This window comes from Aulostomus chinensis, chromosome 5, assembly GCF_037954235.1.
Source record: "Aulostomus chinensis isolate RoL2024-O1b breed Wild chromosome 5, RoL_Achi_v1.0, whole genome shotgun sequence".
Classification (NCBI taxonomy): domain Eukaryota; kingdom Metazoa; phylum Chordata; class Actinopteri; order Syngnathiformes; family Aulostomidae; genus Aulostomus; species Aulostomus chinensis.
The window spans coordinates 25,084,276-25,102,578 of NC_141324.1; the positions used below are offsets into that span (position 1 = coordinate 25,084,276).

Below are 18,303 nucleotides of genomic sequence, written 5' to 3' on the forward strand. Positions count from 1 at the left end.
GCACAAAAAATGTAGGCTACATATAACCTATACAATTATTAAACATTTTTTAAAAATAATTGTACCTTATACATTTTATTTTGTTTTTGATTTTCTTTGTCCCCCCCCCCCCCCAGTGTTCCTTGATTGACTAATTGCATGTCTGTATTAGTTTTTCTCCCCGACCACATCCCAAATGACGTCTCTCCAGAATCCTCTGAACTACTTGATGGCGTTTGACTTTCTTTTTTATTCTCTTTTACTTCGCAAGGGAAAAAGAGAGAGAGATGCTCCACTGTTTCTTTCTTTTTTATGTTGTGAAAAAAAAACTCAAATGTTTCTTCTGCACAATCCTAGAAGTGTCAGATTTCTTGAAAATCTTTTAGCTTCTTCGTGTTTTGCATGGATCAAGAATAAATCTGACAAATTATTTTTCGTAGATGCCTGCTTGTCCTTTTTGCTACGTGAAACAAATGCAGAGCGATATGTTAAAAGCAGTCACCCCAGTTTTTACTGGGCCGAACGTGTAACTCAGGATGGATTTAGATCGTTGAAGTGGAATCGGGAGCGATGTGTGGTTGCCACATTGTCGTCTGATAGATTATCACCTTTCACTCATATGATTCACAGTCCCGCATGGGACACAATGGACACAAGGTAAAGGCATCGGTGAATTAACGGATAGGAAGGGGGGGGGGGGAACAAACCCTTGAGAGATCCCGGGACTCCCCAGCAGGGTCCTCCCCGGCTGTGGAAGGTCCTCCCGCACTGCGAGCGGTGCTGTGTGAGGCTTCCTTTATTGCCTCTCATGTAACCAATCGACTGATTTTTTTTTTTTTATCTCCATTTTAGACAGAAGTGGCGCATCTGTCGGCTTCATGACTGGGACAATGTGCCGGGGTACGGTCAGATGGTGATGGCCCATCAAAACCAGGCAGGTAATGCTTGTGGGAGATGAATGAACGAATGAATGTGAGCGACGGGCAGCAGGCGCACCGACGGGGGATGACGTCCAGATGTTTGGAATATAGAATCCAACGCAGGTTCCTACATTATGGATACTCCCTCTAAGCTAATATTGATTTACTGCGTTTGATGGGTTTATCGAGGGTATCCTGTCTGTGTTTAATTGGGCACATCGGCTCTGCAGCAAAAAGCAATTAATATTCAAACGTACAGCGCCTAATATTAATTCATGCGTATAAGTCAGCACTATTTAGCCTATCAGAATGAAATGTGACATCCTGATTTAGTCTTCAATATTAATAATGATATTATCTTTTTTTTTTTACCTTCTCAATTCAATCCTTAACGGAAAATTGAAAGGAACCCCCTCCAGCAGTGTAGCACACCCTGTCTGATGTGCTCCAGTTCAGACGTGTGAGTGGCACAACATAATGTCACATTCTTTATTTTTTTTATTTTTTAGAAAAATATACAAGTGGTGTCCAATCATATTCTTTGGTTCTCCTGAGAATATTTTCACATTCTACTTATCCATCAGCCCCCTTTCTCGTGTTGTTGATTACTGCAATAATCAGCCTCTGCGATTAAATGATAATAATAACTGTAAATGTATTTCACGCAAATATTTGTTTCGTTATCTAAACAAGAAAAACAAACAAAATTGATCGAATGAGTCAAATCTTGCAGCATATTCTTATTAAGGGGCCACTGACAGAATTGTCAAAGGGCTTTTATTTCACTGGATGAATTATTCATTCTTCCGTTTATTTCCTACGTAATTATAGTGTTTTGAAGCATACGTATTTATGCATTTGCTCTTTTCTTGTGAGGTTTTTACTCCGTGCCAATGAAATTTTGCCCACGATTGAGATAAAAGTCTCTATTTTCCTCAATGTTGCCTTTCAGTCAGCTCCGCGATGGAGTCCGTCTGCTTCCACACACAAAAGCCCAGGGCTTGGATCGAGGCTCATGTCAAGTATTTAGCCATTTTCAGAGTACACACGGTGTCTTTTTTTGTCTTCGTGTTATTAGACTGGCATCTCATGATTCAGACCCCTTTAGGGCTTTAGGCCCACGTGTGTAGATTAATAAATCAGTGCCGTCTATAAGGAGTTCTCCTCTGTAACTTTCCCTTCGTAGAACCCTCGCAAAAAAAGAGGCGTGCTGATGTTCGTTTTAACTCCGCAGTTCTCCCATCTCTGAATCCCTGTGACCTGGGAGATGGATCGGCAGAGCCCAGGAGAGAAGCAGCCAGACAGGTCTGTAGCCAGAATCCCCCCCAGCACATCAGCTGCAGTCACCATGGCAACAGTAAGCTCCGGCAGCACCACGTGCACCTCGGCGCCCTCAGCGTCTCTCGGCATCGTCCCACACGATAGGCAGGCGCTCCAGGTAATAGACTCCACCGCACCTGGGACCGATACGTCGATCGTGGTTGAATTTTAACTGCTTATTATTATTATTTCAGGAACTACACCAGCCCTGCTTGCAGGCTCTCTGCAGATATTCTCCAACGGTTTATCTTGATGATAGACGGTTACTCAGACATTTGCTTGCATCTATTAGGCAGGTGGTGCTGGTTACAAAGTCCACCTTAGACACACCTTAAAAGTACTCAATTTAAATGAAAACCAGACCAGGTGATAGACAGTACCTGGGGCTTTAAAAAAAAAAAGTTCATTTAAGATCAAGTCAGTCAATTGGCAGGTATTAGACAGCACCTGCTTTGCTCCTCTGCTAGTAGACTCGACTGACTGCTTACTGACAGTGTATTGACCCTCTGCTACTAGTAGTAGGCTGCAGATGATAGACAGGACCTCACCCTCCATTCTTTCACTCATTGGTGAGGTGACAGATGAATATTTAGCCTACATATTGACGGTCCATACAAAGGTCCTCACATTTACAGCAGCGTTTTGAACAGTTTAACTTGAACAGATGAACCAATTTTGATGTACATGTCAGTATATTACATTTCTGTATCGGTCATCAAAGTTCGATCCAAACTAAAATATTGAGACGATGTAGTACAAACGTCCAAGAAGTACACAGTCCCCTGCATGATTGACACTCTCTATAGGAAGTGTGGCTTCCGTATATTAGAGTTAATAACCAGTGAATGTCGGAACTTCCCAGTCAGCAAAGACAAACATGCATTCTATGTAATGACCAGCAGGGGGCGGCTACGGTAGCTGCAAAAAGAAACGAGATAGTAATAATCTCCCACAGAGAAGTCTGTGAGAGAATGTCCCAATTTAGCACGTTATTAGCTCAATACACATTTTCCTGATTGTTCAGTTTTGTTTAATGCCACATAATTTAGTTGTTTAAATTAATTTCGGCGAATAAATCAAAAGATGAAGCTGGGTATGCTTCATGTTCTGCTACCTTGTGACCAACTCATTCAAATATGATTACTACTGGTAATCCTCAACATTATATGGGTAAATACATGCAGGAAAGAGAATTTGTCTCTGAATTAAGTAAATTAATATCAAAAATTTAATTTCGTGTTCGTGGGGTCACAGTTTACTGAAAGCTCATCATGTTTCCATGATGCGGTCCTGTAGGTGATCCAGCACGCCATCCACAGACCTCAGAGCATGGCAGCCCAATACCTCCATCAGATGTACGCAGCCCAGCAGCAGCACCTCATGCTGCAGACGGCCGCACTCCAGCAGCATCAGCACACTCCCCATCTGCAGAGCCTGGCCACTATACAGCAGGTCAGATGTGTGTTTGTGTGTGTGCACATGTGTGTGTTTGTGCCTGTGTCTGTGTGTTGTTCGGTTGAGCAAGCATGAAGACTCACTGAAAGATGAAGTGTGTGATGCTTTCTAGGCTTCAGTCTGTCAGAGGCAGTCACCCTCGTCATCCAGTGGCAGTTTGGTTCATCAGCCTTCTGGTGTTTCCCAAAACTCTGTACGTATTCTTGTGACCACGATCATCAACAACTAGCTCAGAACAATTATTAACCTCAGGGTCTTTCTTGTTTCATCTTGTCACCCTTAATCCAGATCACTTTACCAGCATCTCCAGTGACAGCGCAGCTGATTGGACGAACGCAGGCGTCCAACTCCACTGCTGCTGCAACCACCATATCCCAGCAGGCCATGCTGTTGGGAAACAGACCAGCCAACTGTAATCAAGCTCAGATGTACCTTCGCACTCAGATGGTACCAACCCTTCTAATATTTAGCTATTGGTCTTACGACCTCCACCTTGGTGTTAACCACAATTTCCCACAAATCTCTCTACTTTTTTCTTTTTTGCCTTCCAGCTTATTCTAACTCCTGCAGCTACTGTGGCTGCAGTTCCATCAGACCTCCCTGCTGTCACCTCCTGCTCCACTTTACCCACCTCATCTCAGGTATAAACTTGATAATTAGTGATGCATACCGAGGATAATGCTTAACCTCAATGCCTTACACCTCTACATTCAACAGATGTTATACATATATAGAGCAGAAGTTAATGGAAAAATGAGTGTTGCTGTATATTACTGGAGACATTTTCATGAATCGATAAATGGCAAATGTAAATGTGACTTTCTTTTTTGTGAATATTGAGGTGCAGAATCTGGCTCTTCGCACACATTTGCCTGGAGCTCTGGCTACAGCCCACAGTGTCATCTTGAAGCCATCCGCCCAGGCCCAAGCCTCAGCTGCCTCCTTGTCAAAGACGTCCATCTGTGCAGTGAAGGCCAATCAGGTGACTGACTCCTCAGCAGAGACTGGACCAGCTGATGTCACCAGGATGGCCTCAGGAACCCAGATTATAGCCCCAGGTGTGTGATCATGTTAAAAAAAACAAACCTGATGTTAAAAAGTGCATGATATCTTTGGAATCAAGCTGGTGCCGATTTGTAAAATTAAGGAACTTTAATGTCTGTGGTCTACTGTATATGGTATCAGTTGAGATCTGAAGCTCTTGCTTTGGTTTTGTGTAGCTGGTTAGTGTTTGTGCCTCAAGTCCTCCCTCCTGTCTGCAGCCTACTCTCCAGTGCCGACCCATGCACTCGTCAAGCAGCAGCTGTCCTGTCCGCTAGCTCAGCGAGTGGCGCATCACCAGCTCATCCTTCAGCAGGGCACAGCAGGAACTCCCAACCACAGACAGATCCAGCCCATCGCCCTCAGGGTCGCCCCCCAGGAAACCAGCTCCCGTGCTCTTCCTCTCTCATTAAAAAGACTGGCCACTCCCAGCACCCAGCCACAATCCTTCTCCTCTTCTTCATCCTCTTCTCCATCCGTTACCACTGTGTCTACATCATCAACTCAGACCTCAATCTCAGCTGCCTCCATGCAGCCTCAGCCTCCTCCTCTGGTGGCTGCTCCCCAGCGGCGGACCTCCTTCCCACTCGTGCAGAACCAGCCCCCACCTCCTCCTCCACCTCTGGTCCTACCCAGAATTCCCCAGAACTCTTCTGCCTCCCTCCAGAGGCTTTCCCTGCATTCAGTTCAGGCTTTGGCAGTTCAGTCAGGTCAAGTGTTGCTGACCGAGCAGGAGCTGCCTGTAGCAGAGGCCTTGATTCAGCCAACTTACCAGAAACTCCCACCTCCTCAGACGGTGGCAGTTGACCTAAAAGTGCATCCTGTGAGGCAGAAGGAAACATCATTGGTGAGTCAGAGTGCATTGCATAAAGCTTTACATGCACAAGCTGCTCTTACGGAGTGTTGATTTGAACAGGGTTTTATTGTTTTTTCAGTCAGGTCAAACATGCAGAGTGAATGGCCTGAGCTCAGAGGAGAGGAAGGAGGAGCCATCTACAAGTCCACGCAGCAACAGGACCTCCACGCCTCTTGCTGTGTCTCCTAAACAGAGTGGTGCAGGTAAAATATGAAAATGATAGAAAAACAAAATTAAGTGCAATGCAGCGCTTTCTAACTCTGCCTACCACACCTTTGTATGCATCCGGTTGTCCAGCAGTGATGCGTTCATCCTCCGTCTTGTCCAGCCACGCCACGATCACGCCATCACAAAATGAATCCCCCTCCCGGCTCACCCCCACCAGTGCCAGCAACAGCAGCAATCCTCCTCCCCCTCCTATACCTGCTGCTGTCCTTCCTGCTGCTGTGAGAGGTCCCAGCCAGCCCCCCTCCACCCCTGCCAGGCTCCCAGGAAGTCCTGATAGGATACTTAGAAGCAAGATCCTTACACATCTCATCGAGGGCTTCGTCATACAAGAGGGTCTGGAACCTTTCCCGGTATGTCAATGGCTGACAGCTGACAAACAAACCAGACAGGAGTGAAAACATAACCTCATTTGTGGAGGATATTCCCCCAAAACAGTTGTAGACAAGGTGCAGCTTCCTCTACAGTTCCCAGACCAAGAACAAGGCATGAAATCAGAAGGACATTTAGTGTATTATAGAACTGTTTTCACACACTGCTCATCTTTGCTGATCGGTATGGGAGATGTGTGTTCTAAATACACTCCTCCATGTAGGTGGGTCCTTCGTCACTGTTAGCAGACCAGCAGGCATCGCTTCCCGAGCCCCAGGAGATACCGACCAACGAGGATGCAGCAGAGGACAGTCCTCTGGATGCTGACCAGTCCGATTCCAGCGACTCTGAGATGGAGAACGATGGTCCTGCAGCAGATGGTGAGGTCCTTGTGTGAGTGAGTGCTTCTGTGATATGTATTACCTGTGCGCACACATCTGTGGGTAACAGCTGGTCCTTTGAAATTGCAGTGTCGGGGGACAGCGTGTCAGACTTGCTGCAGTGTGAGTTCTGTGGGAGCAGAGGTTACGCTCACACGTTTGTGCGATCCAAGCGCTTCTGCTCGATGACGTGTGTTAGAAGGTAAACAAATTACGCCGTCATTGAGAAACGTGAAAATCGACCAACCTCGCAATAACAAAACAAGCACACGTGACCAACACAAGTGCAATGCCTTTTTAGTTGCATATGACATCATATTTTAATTGATAATTGGAACTTATTTCATGTCAGAATGGCTGCTACGAAAAAAGCCTATTCCAGATGACCGTGCACTTCAGCTGGCTTGTGATGCAGCTTTCAGGCAAAAGAAATTAGGAATTCTCCTCAAAGAACAATGTCAGGTGTTTATGGAGAAATTTAAAAATAGTAAAAGAGAAAATGAGATGCTTATCTACTGCTAGTCACTCAGTCAGTTTAACACTAGCTGTTAGCGGCGACATTTCGACACAGCTCTATTGGGTTCAGACTGACAACATGGAGAATGTCAAAGCAGAGCCACAAGTATTTTTACCTCGCGATAAAACATCCATTGCCTTTTGTCGCAGTCTCTCTCATCGTGTGGCTCGATGCTGATTCTCCAATTAACACATTGAATGCAAATTAGCATCCTATTCTATTAATTTCTGCAGGGGTTGCTGTTCAGTAAAACTATTTAATCTTTCGTCAAAAGATAATGCAGGAAATACAACTCTCTGTTGTCTGCGTAGCCACAGCCTCATACAGCTCTCAACAGCTGTATTGGAGCTCCAGTTGTCTGCATGCGCCTTGAGATCAATTGTTTATCCTCTGGGACCCACATTAAGACCTTTCTGTCTGTGCACACGTTTGTGTTTTTCCTTATAATGTCACTGTTTTTACAGTATCATCAAGTCTATCACTCAGAATCAGCACAACCTCAGCTAATTATGCATGTCACTCAATAAACACCTCTGTACATCATTTAAAGGGATATTAGCCTCCTAAACACACCAGCAAGACAGAACTTAACATACACTTGTGCTTCTGCACTTTTAAATCTTTTGAGGAGTTTCAAGAGTGATATCATCGCTGTGATGTCGACATGACCCAGACCTGATCGTCTGTGTCGGGGAGAATGCCCCATCTGAATCTCATCTAATATTTGCTGACCCTTCCTGTTTAGGTTCAGTGTGAGCTGCACGAAGCGTATCGCCGTTCTGAGAGCAGGTCGCTGGAGTCACAGGCCCGCGGGCAGGAGAGGGCGACCTCCCAGCCGAGTCAACGGAGCCTCCAGGGAACATTTTCTCAACCAGGTCAGTAAGCACCACTGACCTGTTGAGGATAGGAGAACACAGAAGTGCTGCATGGATCACGGGCTGCTCTCCCGGGAGAGAATGTGACTGACAGAGATTTCAAATACAGCGCCATTTGAAGCGTGGAGGAGACGCTTCACTTGTAAAGACAAAACTGTAACAGCATTCAGAGAGCAGGATGTCCTGGGATTCCTGAATGTGGGTATATTTTAAAGAATTCGAGCTTAAAGGGAATTTTGATGGAGGCACGCTATCCTGCCGATCCATTATTGCTCATTGTGCTAAGCTAACTAGCAGTCGGATAATCTCTGTGAATCTTAGCTCCCTGATGTACACAAAGAAACAGATGGGCATCCGCTGTCTTCGCGGCCAAATCGTTCTGTTTCCCAAAAAAATTGCAGTGGTCCTCTCAGAGTTACTCTTTAATAGATGAGTTGCACAAATAAGAAAAATAATCAAACTAAACCTAACTAAATCAAGCAGATTTAAAACTCATCATGAGGATTTTAGTCTGGTAAAAGCCATAAAAACCTTGAGATGAAACATTCTTAGGTCAAAGCTGAAGGATGCTCCTCAGACTGTCTTTGTGCTCCACAGGCTCAAAGGTTGTTTGGATCCGAGGGGTCCCAGCAAAGCTCACTGAGAGAGGAACAAGAAGAGGAAGATGTGCCTCCCCTTCCAATGACGACCAGACTCAGGAAGCAAACTGAGAGAGAGCGACAGAGGGAGCGAGAGCATGAGCAGAAGATGGCGGAAACCATAAACATTTCTGATGGAGAGGAGGACGTCTCCTGTCCGTCCAAGTGGAACGTGGAACAAGTGTTTTCTTACATCAACTCCCTGCCAGGTGCAGCATGACTCTTGTAACATTCCTGTCACTGAATATAGTTGAAATAAAGCAGGAAATTGAAGAGTTCTTGTGATCACATTCACAGGGAACTGTGACTACCAGCAGAGTAAAAATGATCAATTAAAGCTGCCACCTATTCAGCATCCTGAGACCGTTTTAAACAGTTGGTGCTGCATTTTCTCAAAGTGGAGCCCGTGGAAAGAAAGTCAGGTTCCCCTGTGGGAATAAGTTGATTTCAAGTGAAATAAACCAATAGTGTTACACAGCACAAATACAGCTTTTTTGTGCTCACAGAGGTCCTTTATACTTTGTAAATCAAAAGCCGACTCACACACAGCGTTGATTTTTGCAGCCATTTTCAGCAGCTACTTTCGGGTGCTTCGAAGTTAGATTTAGCTGTGATTTGACTCTGATTTTTGGCTGAAAATGATGCAGAAATAACTTTATTATGATACAGATTAGGACTGCACAATATTTCTTACTTTGACTCATCTGTATGCAAAAATGACAAACAAGCAACCTTTGAAATGCCTCTTTTCTGAATGGAGTTTGGTAAAAGGGTCTCCATCAGTCTGTGTTGTCATGACCCAGCTGTCTTCACATCATCAAACCTTGGTGAAAACACAGAACTCGCTGTTGCGGCTTGTTTAGAGAGGGCAACACTTAAATAGGTTTCAACTTGTACAGTTTTGAACAAGTATTTCAAACGAAATGAGTAAAAAAGCAGGGGAATATAAAAATGTGATTGGTGCTATGAGGGATCTGTGGAAGAGGACACAATTTCTATGTAGAAATAAGGAATTGCAGTAAACGTGTATTTCACACTGTGAGTTAGCAGAATGTCTCCTTCCCTTTTCATCTTTCCAGGTGGTCAAGACATTGCTGAAGAGTTTCGCTGCCAGGAAATCGATGGACAGGCTCTGCTGCTTCTCACAGAGGACCACCTGGTCAGCACCATGAACCTGAAACTGGGACCAGCATTAAAACTCTGGTCCCACATCAACTCTCTGAAGGACATATAAACGACATTTGCTCCCTTCTCTTAAATGTTTCTGTTGATTTGGTCCAGGGTCATGATAGACATCATTACTCATCTGCAGAGACAACAAGGAAGTACTGCCCATTTTAACTGAATGTACAGACTGCAAGTGCTTTTTTCCTGCCAGTGAATCACTCCTGACATCTCCAAGTGTTCCAGCTGTAACAAAAATGGAGGTTTTAGAGTGAAGTCACAACATTGTGAAGGCAGATTTTAACCCCACGTCTCGTCCTTCCATCGTAGTGATAGAAGCAATTTCTCTCCACTTATCCATTTGTTCCAAAATGGTTTTTAAAAGTTGTTAACTTATTATTAACTTTTATTAACATGAAGGATACTCTACATTCACACAGTTTACAACAGATTTCTATCTATTATTTTTGGGGTGGAATTTGAACCATCATTAGGTAACAACCTTGGTATGAATAAAGCTGACTGATTACAACCTTTGTAGTTAACGTGAACTACACTTTTGCCTCTGTAACAACTGTTTGTGTCTGCAGTGAATCTAAGGAACTTTTTTTTTTGTTACTTTGTGCTAACTTCCAGTAGCAGCCACGTTAGATAGCAGATTTTTACAAAATTTGTAACATCGCTTACGTATCTGGATGGGTTTCGGACACGCTGGTATTTTAGCGTTCCTCTTGGTTGTTAAATAAGGCAAAATTATCAACACGCATATCATCTTTATTATGGTTTATATTTACGTTTATACATAACATTAATTGTATTCCCTGGTGGTCTAGTGGTTAGGATTCGGCGCTCTCACCGCCGCGGCCCGGGTTCGATTCCCGGTCAGGGAACGTTCTTTTTATGCAGTACATTTTATTTAACATGTCGAATAGAGTTTAAATTGATTTTAGACAGACTATCCGAGACATTTACCCCGCTACGTCAATGTTATGGAGAACACCTATTATGATTTTATGAATTGACGTTATACTTTTCATTAAAAAAAAAAATTACTAGATTGGAAAAAGGAAACAAACCCCCTTCAAAATTTCTCCAGATTAATCACCTATCATTAGACACACTTTTTTCATTTGCATTTCCCTTGCTGGAATGAGGATGCAAATTTTTTTGGCATTCAAATTCTGGAGACTTTTCAGGCGTCTAATTTAATGACGGTGTCAAGTACATAGTTGGTGTAACTTGATGAACAACCCTCAGGGGGAATCCTTGATACTTGGAGTGAGGATCCTGTACACGTATGATCTCACTCCGGGTAAAAAAACGAGACACTTGTCACAGCTTGTGGAAGTGAGATGACTTACAATTAGCACAAAAAACACACACAACTTGATAACATATATATTTGTTTATTTGAAACAAGCTGTTCATTTTTACAGCATTCTTGCTTACAGCCAAGAGACAGATTAAAATATATTTTGGAACACTGCTATTATCATTCAAGTGCAAATACTTACATTTATCTACTGAAGAAAAGAAAAAAAGTCTACGGAATATACTCTCCATGCTTTACACAAGGAATGTGCTGCCTGGATGTAAAAAGAAATGATGGAATGTTTCAAGTGTGCACGAATGAAAATGGAAACTGAACTATACAGTATTATCCATGCGCACTATTTGGTTAACAAGGCTACTGTGCAAAAGTTTTTGCGTTTAAGACACTGAGCAATGTCAATGTGACAGAAACGTCATGAGCTTGATGACGGGTGAGTGTTCGCAAAGGCATTAAGGTCAGATCAGTTCGGAGGCACTGCATAGATGAGTTTATACAATGCTAAAACATTCTCTCTTCTATACTGGAGGCGTATGTTTATTGCATCTTCTCCAGCACACACTCCCAAAGTAAAAGCACCAGACAAATACATATAGCCCTGACTTCTGTGCAAAATGGAAATTATGACTCAAAACTAGCCAGCAACCTGAGGCGTGAGCAGCAATGTGGCCTCTGCAACAAAAATAAGTTATTTTGGGGGGAAATTTAAATCTGGCTAAGAGCATTAAATGTGTGTGTTTTTCATGTAACAATTACAATATTGTAAAATAATTCTGTTCACTACAATAAATGATACTAAAATTACAGTACATAAAATCTAAAGACTAGTCTAAAATAATAAATTAATTTACAACACAGGAATGAGCTTTATAATGTGGGAATGGGTTGAATACATAGCCTCTCTGCTTCTTGCTAGCTCTTTAAAGCTTGTCATTAAACGGTGCCAGTAGCAGCGTAGCTTATGATGATGACTGACCACACTCACTCCACTGTGAGGCACACAGGAAGAAGACGGACAGGAGGAGAGTTGAGGATGGAAATGTCACTGCTGCAGCTCAGCTCAGCTCAGGGCAGGCTGCCAGAGCCAAGGCTGTCCTTCTCTGCAGTTACGGACTTGACCAGCTCCTCCACCCAGCGGACTTCAGACGCCACCTGCTCAGCCAGGACCTCATAGCGGTTCTCCAGCCGTCCGAACTTGCGCTTGAGGATGTTGGCAGCCTGCATGGTGAGTCGGGTCTCCTCCTGGCTCTTCTTGCGCTGGGCTTGGGTGCGCTGCAGCTCCTGGCGGATGTGGCTCAGGTCGCTGGAGATGCTCTGGTTCTCCTCTTTGTACCAACCCTCCTTCTCCTCATATATAGACAGCAGCGCCGCCACGTCCTCTCGGCACGAGCGCTGGTTGCGCTCCAGATCTTTCAGGCCTTCCTCTGCTGCTGCGATCTCCTCGAGAACCTGAGAGAAACGCTCAAAGTTGACGTAGGTGTTGTTGGGAGGCATGCTGGAGTGGGACTTGATGGTGTACTCCTTCAGACGAGTAGTCTTCAGGCGCCGGCGCTCAGGCTTGTGGTCTCTCTCCTCCTGGCGCACGTTCCGCCTCTTAATGACCTGAACAGGGAAAAATGCAGGGGTCTGAAATAAGGATACTAATTTGAAAACAAAAGAAGCCGAAGTACTTCAAAGGTGTAAATATTTCAGCGTGTGTCTGTGAGTGAGAGCTGTGATGTAACCACACCCCCAGGAACAGCACCAGGCAGTGAAGCCAATCATGTTACAACACATATTACATAGTGGCCAAAACACAGAGCAACAAGTACGGCGTCTAACTGAAACTTCTGTGTGACATATGTCACACTGCTAGCTAGCATTGACTTAACGTGTGGCACGTCAATGATATGTCACACTTTGATGTAACACATAAAAAAAATACCTTTATCCAGGGATGTTCAAGACTATCATCAATTGTCATTCTCTTCCTAGAAAAACAACCAAAAAAATGATCAAAAGTTGGAAAATGACAACTGAGATTGTTTTGCCTGCAGAAGAGAAATATCCCGAGTTCATACTTGGGATCTTTGACCAACAGGCGACGGATGAAGTCCTTGGCCAGCTCGCTGGTGTTGCTGAAATACTCCTCGTCAAAGTCATAGTTGACAGCCGAGATGTTGGTCAGTGTCTCCTGCTTGGTTTCACCCAGAAACGGTGAAGCACCACTCAACCTAACACAAAGAGTTGTTTTAGACGACACGCTCCTATAGATGTTGACAGTTGGATGTGATCTGAAATATTACTCACAGAATGTACGTGATAACCCCAATGCTCCTGCAGAGAAGAAACCAAACATGAATTTAAACTGTCAGACCAGTCACGAGACAGCTTCAGACGGGGGGGGGGAACACGCTGCCATCTTACCACATGTCCGCCTCCAAACCGAGAGGCTCGTAGTTGACTATTTCTGGCGCTGCAAAGAACAGAGGAGTGAGCACATTAACTCAAACCAGATGTGGAGATCTGATTTACTCTTAAGCCAGTGTGGGCACAAGCTAGCAAGACGCACAACTACGGACTGTATGAAAAGGCCATTTGGGAGGAGGGACGGCAGGATCTCACCAACAAACTCTGGTGTTCCAAAGATGTTCTTGAACTCATTTCCTGCTTTTATCTGATGAGCGATTCCAAAATCAATCAGCTTGATCCTGGGGTTGGGGACATTCTTGTCCAGCAGCATGATATTCTCAGGCTGAAATATACAACGTATTTGTGAATATTCTCAGTTATCCAGGTCATCGTAATCCTCAAAAAATGATCAAACTAGGCAACTGGACTCAATCCTACAACAACACATCGCTGAGACTGAGACATCCCCCAGGAGCTGCAGCGCACTGGGGGATGTCCAATATAGACGAACCGAAATAATTCGTTTTTCTTTTGATAATTTGGATCAAGTATCTACAAGGCAACCATACTGACCTTGAGGTCAAAGTGAGCGATGCGTTTGGAGTGTAGATACTGAACGCCGTCCAGGATCTGTTTGAGAAACTGTGTGGCCTCCTCCTCGGTCAGAGACTCCTTCTCTGCCAGGAAGTCAAACAGCTCTCCTCCAGACACCAGCTCTAGGATCAGAATCACATCCGTCTTGTTCTCAAAGATGTCATGCAGCGTGATGATGTTGCTGTGCTGGATCTCCCGTAGGATGTTGACCTCCCGCTCAATCTCCTCGCGGCTCACACCCCGCCGACTAGACGACAGTCTTCGCTTCTTGATGAATTTGGCTGCGTATTCAACGCTGGAGCTCTTCTCCTTGCACTTGCGGACAATAGCAAACTGTCCACTGCAGAGAGGAGAGAACAGAGGAATAAAACCTCACGAGGCAGTGAGTGGGGCTCATATCATGGTGATGAACAGACAGTTGCAGCAACACAGGACATATTTAAAAAATAAAAAAACATAACTTACACAAGTTTGTTCCTATTGTTTCTTAATCCCTTTCACTAGAATGGAATCTATATTGTAAATTTTATAAAAACAACAACAACATGTCTGTTAAAAAAATCAAAAAGACCCAGTATTCTTCAAGATAAAACCAAACTGAGCATTTTTGCAGTTACTGAAAGAAATGAAAAAACATAATAGAGTCTTTGCCTGAAGTACCTTCAGGCTCAGGCCCTAATTATTTCATGAGGAAACAATCGTCTTGAAACAAAGAAGGGCAAGTGAGTGAGCTCAAGGGATGGAATCAAGATGATGATTTTGGAAAATACTTGAAAAAGTTGATTTACATGAGAAACTAGTTGAAAAATTGCCTTCTCTTATTTGATGAATATTAAGACTTTTAGTCTTAATCTAGAGATGAAATAACAGTTTCATTAAGACCTACAATGATCTGTGACCCCTGCATTTTTCTCAAGGGCCCATTGGGGGTCCTGGGCCAAGGTTGGGAACCACTGATAAAGGTGGTGGATTACTGAAAACAACATTATGATGGTTAAACAATCAATACAGTGTTGAAAGTTTTGCAACAAAATGAACTGAATGTGGTTTATTATCAAGTGTGTAACTACCAACGGCTAGAAAAATCAAAACCATGTGCAGGTGAGTGGACTGCATCTGCCTTTGTCAGCAATCAACACAAACACACCACGTGCACTCGCCACAGCAGAGGAAGAAAGGCCCACCGAGATGCTGTGATGTCATAATTTTGCTGCATTACTGCAGAAAAATAAAATATACCTGAGGAGAACTAGATTTCATCATTGTAACTTAATGACTCATTCACAGCAATCTTCCATATCACAGTGCTGAAGAACAGAAAATGATATCTCATCTCACACGCTTAAATATGTTAACCTTGGTGCCAGGTATGGACCGCACTCCACTCTTAACACCAGAACACAGCATTATCCTGTGTCCTTCAAGCCATACACATTTGCTTTTATTAAAGCTTAATAGGCATAAAACACATTTGCCCTTGGCCATAAACTAGAATGCACAACAGAAGTAGCAATGCTCTTTCTTTTATTAGCCACATTACAACTCCAACTACAAAAGCTTTAACTCCAGGTAGTCATATGTGAACATTTTCCTCTTTCTTGTCCTCATAATTGAAGTGTAACTGAACTGTTCAGTGTGAGGTCAAACTTGTATTTGTTGAGCAACCAGTCAGTGCGAGGTGAACGGCAGCGAGGTATGCAATGAAACAGAGGGAAAGACAAGACAGCATTACATACCTGCCCAACTCCTCTCCCATCTCATAATACACCTCAACATCCTCTTGCCTGAAGCCAGCCATGCTGTGCTGACTGGAATGACGGTGGGTGGATGTCTTAGTTTTACTGGTGTGAAGAGCAAACAGAGATATGAACCCAGTGGCAACTTGGTAAATGAAATGAAGTCATGTAGGTCTGATCTGTACGAGTGAAGGACATCATGTATAACCATTTCCATCTAGATTTCACAACAACCCCCCTTAGTACTCGGGGGCTCCTTTCCTCCTTATTTGGCTCGAGTCAACACAACTTAGGTTTTGGAGACTTTCTGGCTGATGTCAGACCTCTGCATACCAGTCCTACTTACATCACCTCCTCCCCTGGACCGACTAGACTCAATTAAAGGGACTGGGGTTTAACTACATTCCCGTCTTTTTGGCGTTCAACTACTTTAAACCCAACTAAATCTAACTGGTCTTTAAAATTACACACTACTGACAAAATGCTGGATCGAAACAGGAATTTAAACGTTTAATGACCAGCAATAAGTGGAAGCGTTAGCACAATATTAGCATTAGCGTTTGTACACATATCAGTCTCGGTATTCGAAATGATACTATGAAAGACGAGCTTAATGCCACAAAAAAACAAAGGATACATCCAAAAAATTTTTTTAAAGAATGAAGATATTCAAATACAGAAAACAGAAGTAACAGAAAATAGAAGACAGCTAGCTTAATTGGCAAACAAGCTAACATTAACGAACATTTCGGTTCACGTTGCTGGTGATTGTTATTTCCGTCGGGAAAACATATAATGACCATCATAAAATAACTGTCAGAAAGGTGTTCACACCCCGGTACTAAATATTGTTGGACCATGGAGGATACTTACATTGCAGTTCGCTACAGATGCCGCATTCCGCTCCAAAGTAGCTGAGTATGAAAACCCAAACTGTCGAGCTCGCCGCTGTGAAAGACTCTACTTCCGTTACGCCCTTTCAAAATTAAAGTTATATCAGCAGCGTTGATAAATGTGCAGGACTTATTTACGCAACTTTGACGATTATTATTATCATAGTTGTTGTAATTATTATTATTATTATTCATAAGAATTAATATACTCTATATGTGGGTCAAACTGAACTTTGTGAAGGGTCACATTTGGCCCCCGGGCCCTAAACATCGTTGTTTTTGTTTTTGTTGTTAATGAATGCAACAACCGTAACTACCACAATCTAAAATTCTATCTTTAAGTAAAAGTTAATATGAAAATAGTTTGAGGTTTTGTTTGTGCAAAATGACTCTTGGGGGTCACACAACACTCGTGGTTTTACAGCGACAATGTACGTACAACCTACACTTTGATTCTGGAGACTAGCAGCACTCAAGTTCCGGTGATGACGCATGTGGCCGGCGCAGGTAAATATTTGGCAGAAGGGAGAACATATGGAATGACATCATCCTGAGTGAATTACCCCGCCGCAGTACGTCAGTAAGTAACGAGCTCCAACAAGCAAGAGGCAGAGATTTCAGACAGATCACGCCTGCAGGACAGAGACATGCCAACACAACCGTGGAAATGTTTATCAGTTTGTTACGGAGTTCATGAAGGCTTGTAGGTGCTGGCTCGACCAATCAGGACAGCCGATTAGAACAGCCTGAACTTTGGCAAGCACAGTATGTTAAATAACATATGATCCCAGGGATACATTGTACATTAAGTTTGCCTGATCATGTAATAGCTAGATAAATTCAGCTTTACAATGGGAGAAGCTGGAGAAGATTCAGTCAAACATAATGAATATCTCACTGAAACAAAGTATTGTCAGTTGAGTCCTAAAAAAAGTGCATTACATCTTATATATATATTTACGTGTGCAGAGAGCAAAATCGAGAGAAAGGCCTCCAACAACTATAGGAAATTATATTGAACTAATTGATAATATCAAGTGGCAAATGTCGTTGTGACTATCAATTTATATAGTATACCTTTAACAAATCCACACCATAGGAATACAGGAAGGCTGAGGCTGAGAGAAATGTAGGTCACCTAAGGAGGACGTTCCCTGACCGGAAATCGAACCCAGGCCGCGGCGGTGAGAGCGCCGAATCCTAACCACCAGACCACCAGGGAGCGCTATGCTGCCAACGGAGGGCTATCGACTCAAAACATCAAATTTGACATGGTAAATTGACGCAGTTACGTCACGAAGATAGAAATTTATATTTTGGACGAACACGTCAACCTTTTCAGACATCAACCGTCGTCCTCAGAGCCAGACAAACATTCTCCACTCTTTGGACAACAAAACTCTGGTTTCTCACCACCGGGTGGACTCCTCGGTAGTGTGTAGAGACACTTACTGGTTTATATACAAGTACATTTCTAAGCCATTAGAGTTTCCAGCGAGGCGAACGTCTCTTTCCCTGCGCCGAATCGTTGACTGACTTTTACTGTAAACAATCAACGACGAGTACACTCGCGCGTGAAGGCGGTAGCCAATCAGAACGCAGAGCCAGGAGAATGGG

General features: G+C 43.5%; 2 protein-coding genes and 1 non-coding gene across 7 annotated transcripts; 2 read left to right on the top strand and 1 right to left on the bottom strand.

Moving 5' to 3' along the window:
* The first annotated feature begins 676 nt into the window (after window positions 1-676).
* On the top strand, window positions 677-10,581 carry phc3a (polyhomeotic homolog 3a). 4 transcript variants are annotated; one of them, XM_086205039.1, is made up of 15 exons: window positions 677-913; window positions 2,134-2,337; window positions 3,516-3,671; window positions 3,787-3,867; window positions 3,963-4,121; window positions 4,226-4,315; window positions 4,522-4,732; window positions 4,937-5,562; window positions 5,651-5,774; window positions 5,869-6,149; window positions 6,392-6,548; window positions 6,639-6,750; window positions 7,811-7,940; window positions 8,538-8,787; window positions 9,658-10,581. In XM_086205039.1, the coding sequence occupies exons 2-15, from the start codon at window positions 2,167-2,169 to the stop codon at window positions 9,810-9,812; spliced, it is 2,703 nt and encodes a 900-aa protein (XP_086061165.1). In that variant the 5' UTR covers window positions 677-913; window positions 2,134-2,166; the 3' UTR covers window positions 9,813-10,581. The 4 variants fall into 4 exon arrangements, with proteins under 4 accessions (XP_086061165.1, XP_086061163.1, XP_086061162.1 ...); XM_086205037.1 differs by having other exon boundaries at window positions 677-917; window positions 4,516-4,732; window positions 9,658-10,580; XM_086205036.1 differs by having other exon boundaries at window positions 4,516-4,732; window positions 9,658-10,580.
* trnae-cuc (transfer RNA glutamic acid (anticodon CUC)) lies at window positions 10,561-10,632 on the top strand. Its single transcript has one exon. It is a non-coding gene; the product is annotated as a tRNA-Glu (tRNA).
* Window positions 10,633-11,148: 516 nt separating this feature from the next.
* On the bottom strand, window positions 11,149-18,223 carry dapk3 (death-associated protein kinase 3). 2 transcript variants are annotated; one of them, XM_086204164.1, is made up of 9 exons: window positions 18,139-18,223; window positions 15,794-15,898; window positions 14,037-14,397; window positions 13,677-13,806; window positions 13,479-13,527; window positions 13,362-13,388; window positions 13,133-13,285; window positions 12,997-13,042; window positions 11,149-12,674 (listed from the first exon to the last, which is right to left on the bottom strand). In XM_086204164.1, exons 1-9 carry the CDS (start codon window positions 18,156-18,158, stop codon window positions 12,138-12,140), a joined length of 1,428 nt encoding a protein of 475 aa, XP_086060290.1. In that variant the 5' UTR covers window positions 18,159-18,223; the 3' UTR covers window positions 11,149-12,137. The 2 variants fall into 2 exon arrangements, with proteins under 2 accessions (XP_086060290.1, XP_086060291.1); XM_086204165.1 differs by lacking the exon at window positions 18,139-18,223 and adding an exon at window positions 16,667-16,781.
* Between the last annotated feature and the right edge of the window lie 80 nt (window positions 18,224-18,303).

Coding starts and splice junctions, on each gene's coding strand:
- dapk3 (XM_086204164.1), bottom strand. CDS start 18,158: ATGTACTTGTATATAAACCA. Junction 13,807..14,036: donor TCGCTCACTTTGACCTCAAG/GTCAGTATGGTT, acceptor TGTATATTTCAG/CCTGAGAATATCATGCTGCT. Junction 13,043..13,132: donor CTGTTGGTCAAAGATCCCAA/GTATGAACTCGG, acceptor TTGTTTTTCTAG/GAAGAGAATGACAATTGATG.
- phc3a (XM_086205037.1), top strand. CDS start 2,167: ATGGATCGGCAGAGCCCAGGAGAGAAGCAGCCAGACAGGTCTGTAGCC. Junction 4,316..4,515: donor CTTTACCCACCTCATCTCAG/GTATAAACTTGA, acceptor GTGAATATTGAG/GTGCAGAATCTGGCTCTTCG. Junction 6,751..7,810: donor TCGATGACGTGTGTTAGAAG/GTAAACAAATTA, acceptor CTTCCTGTTTAG/GTTCAGTGTGAGCTGCACGA.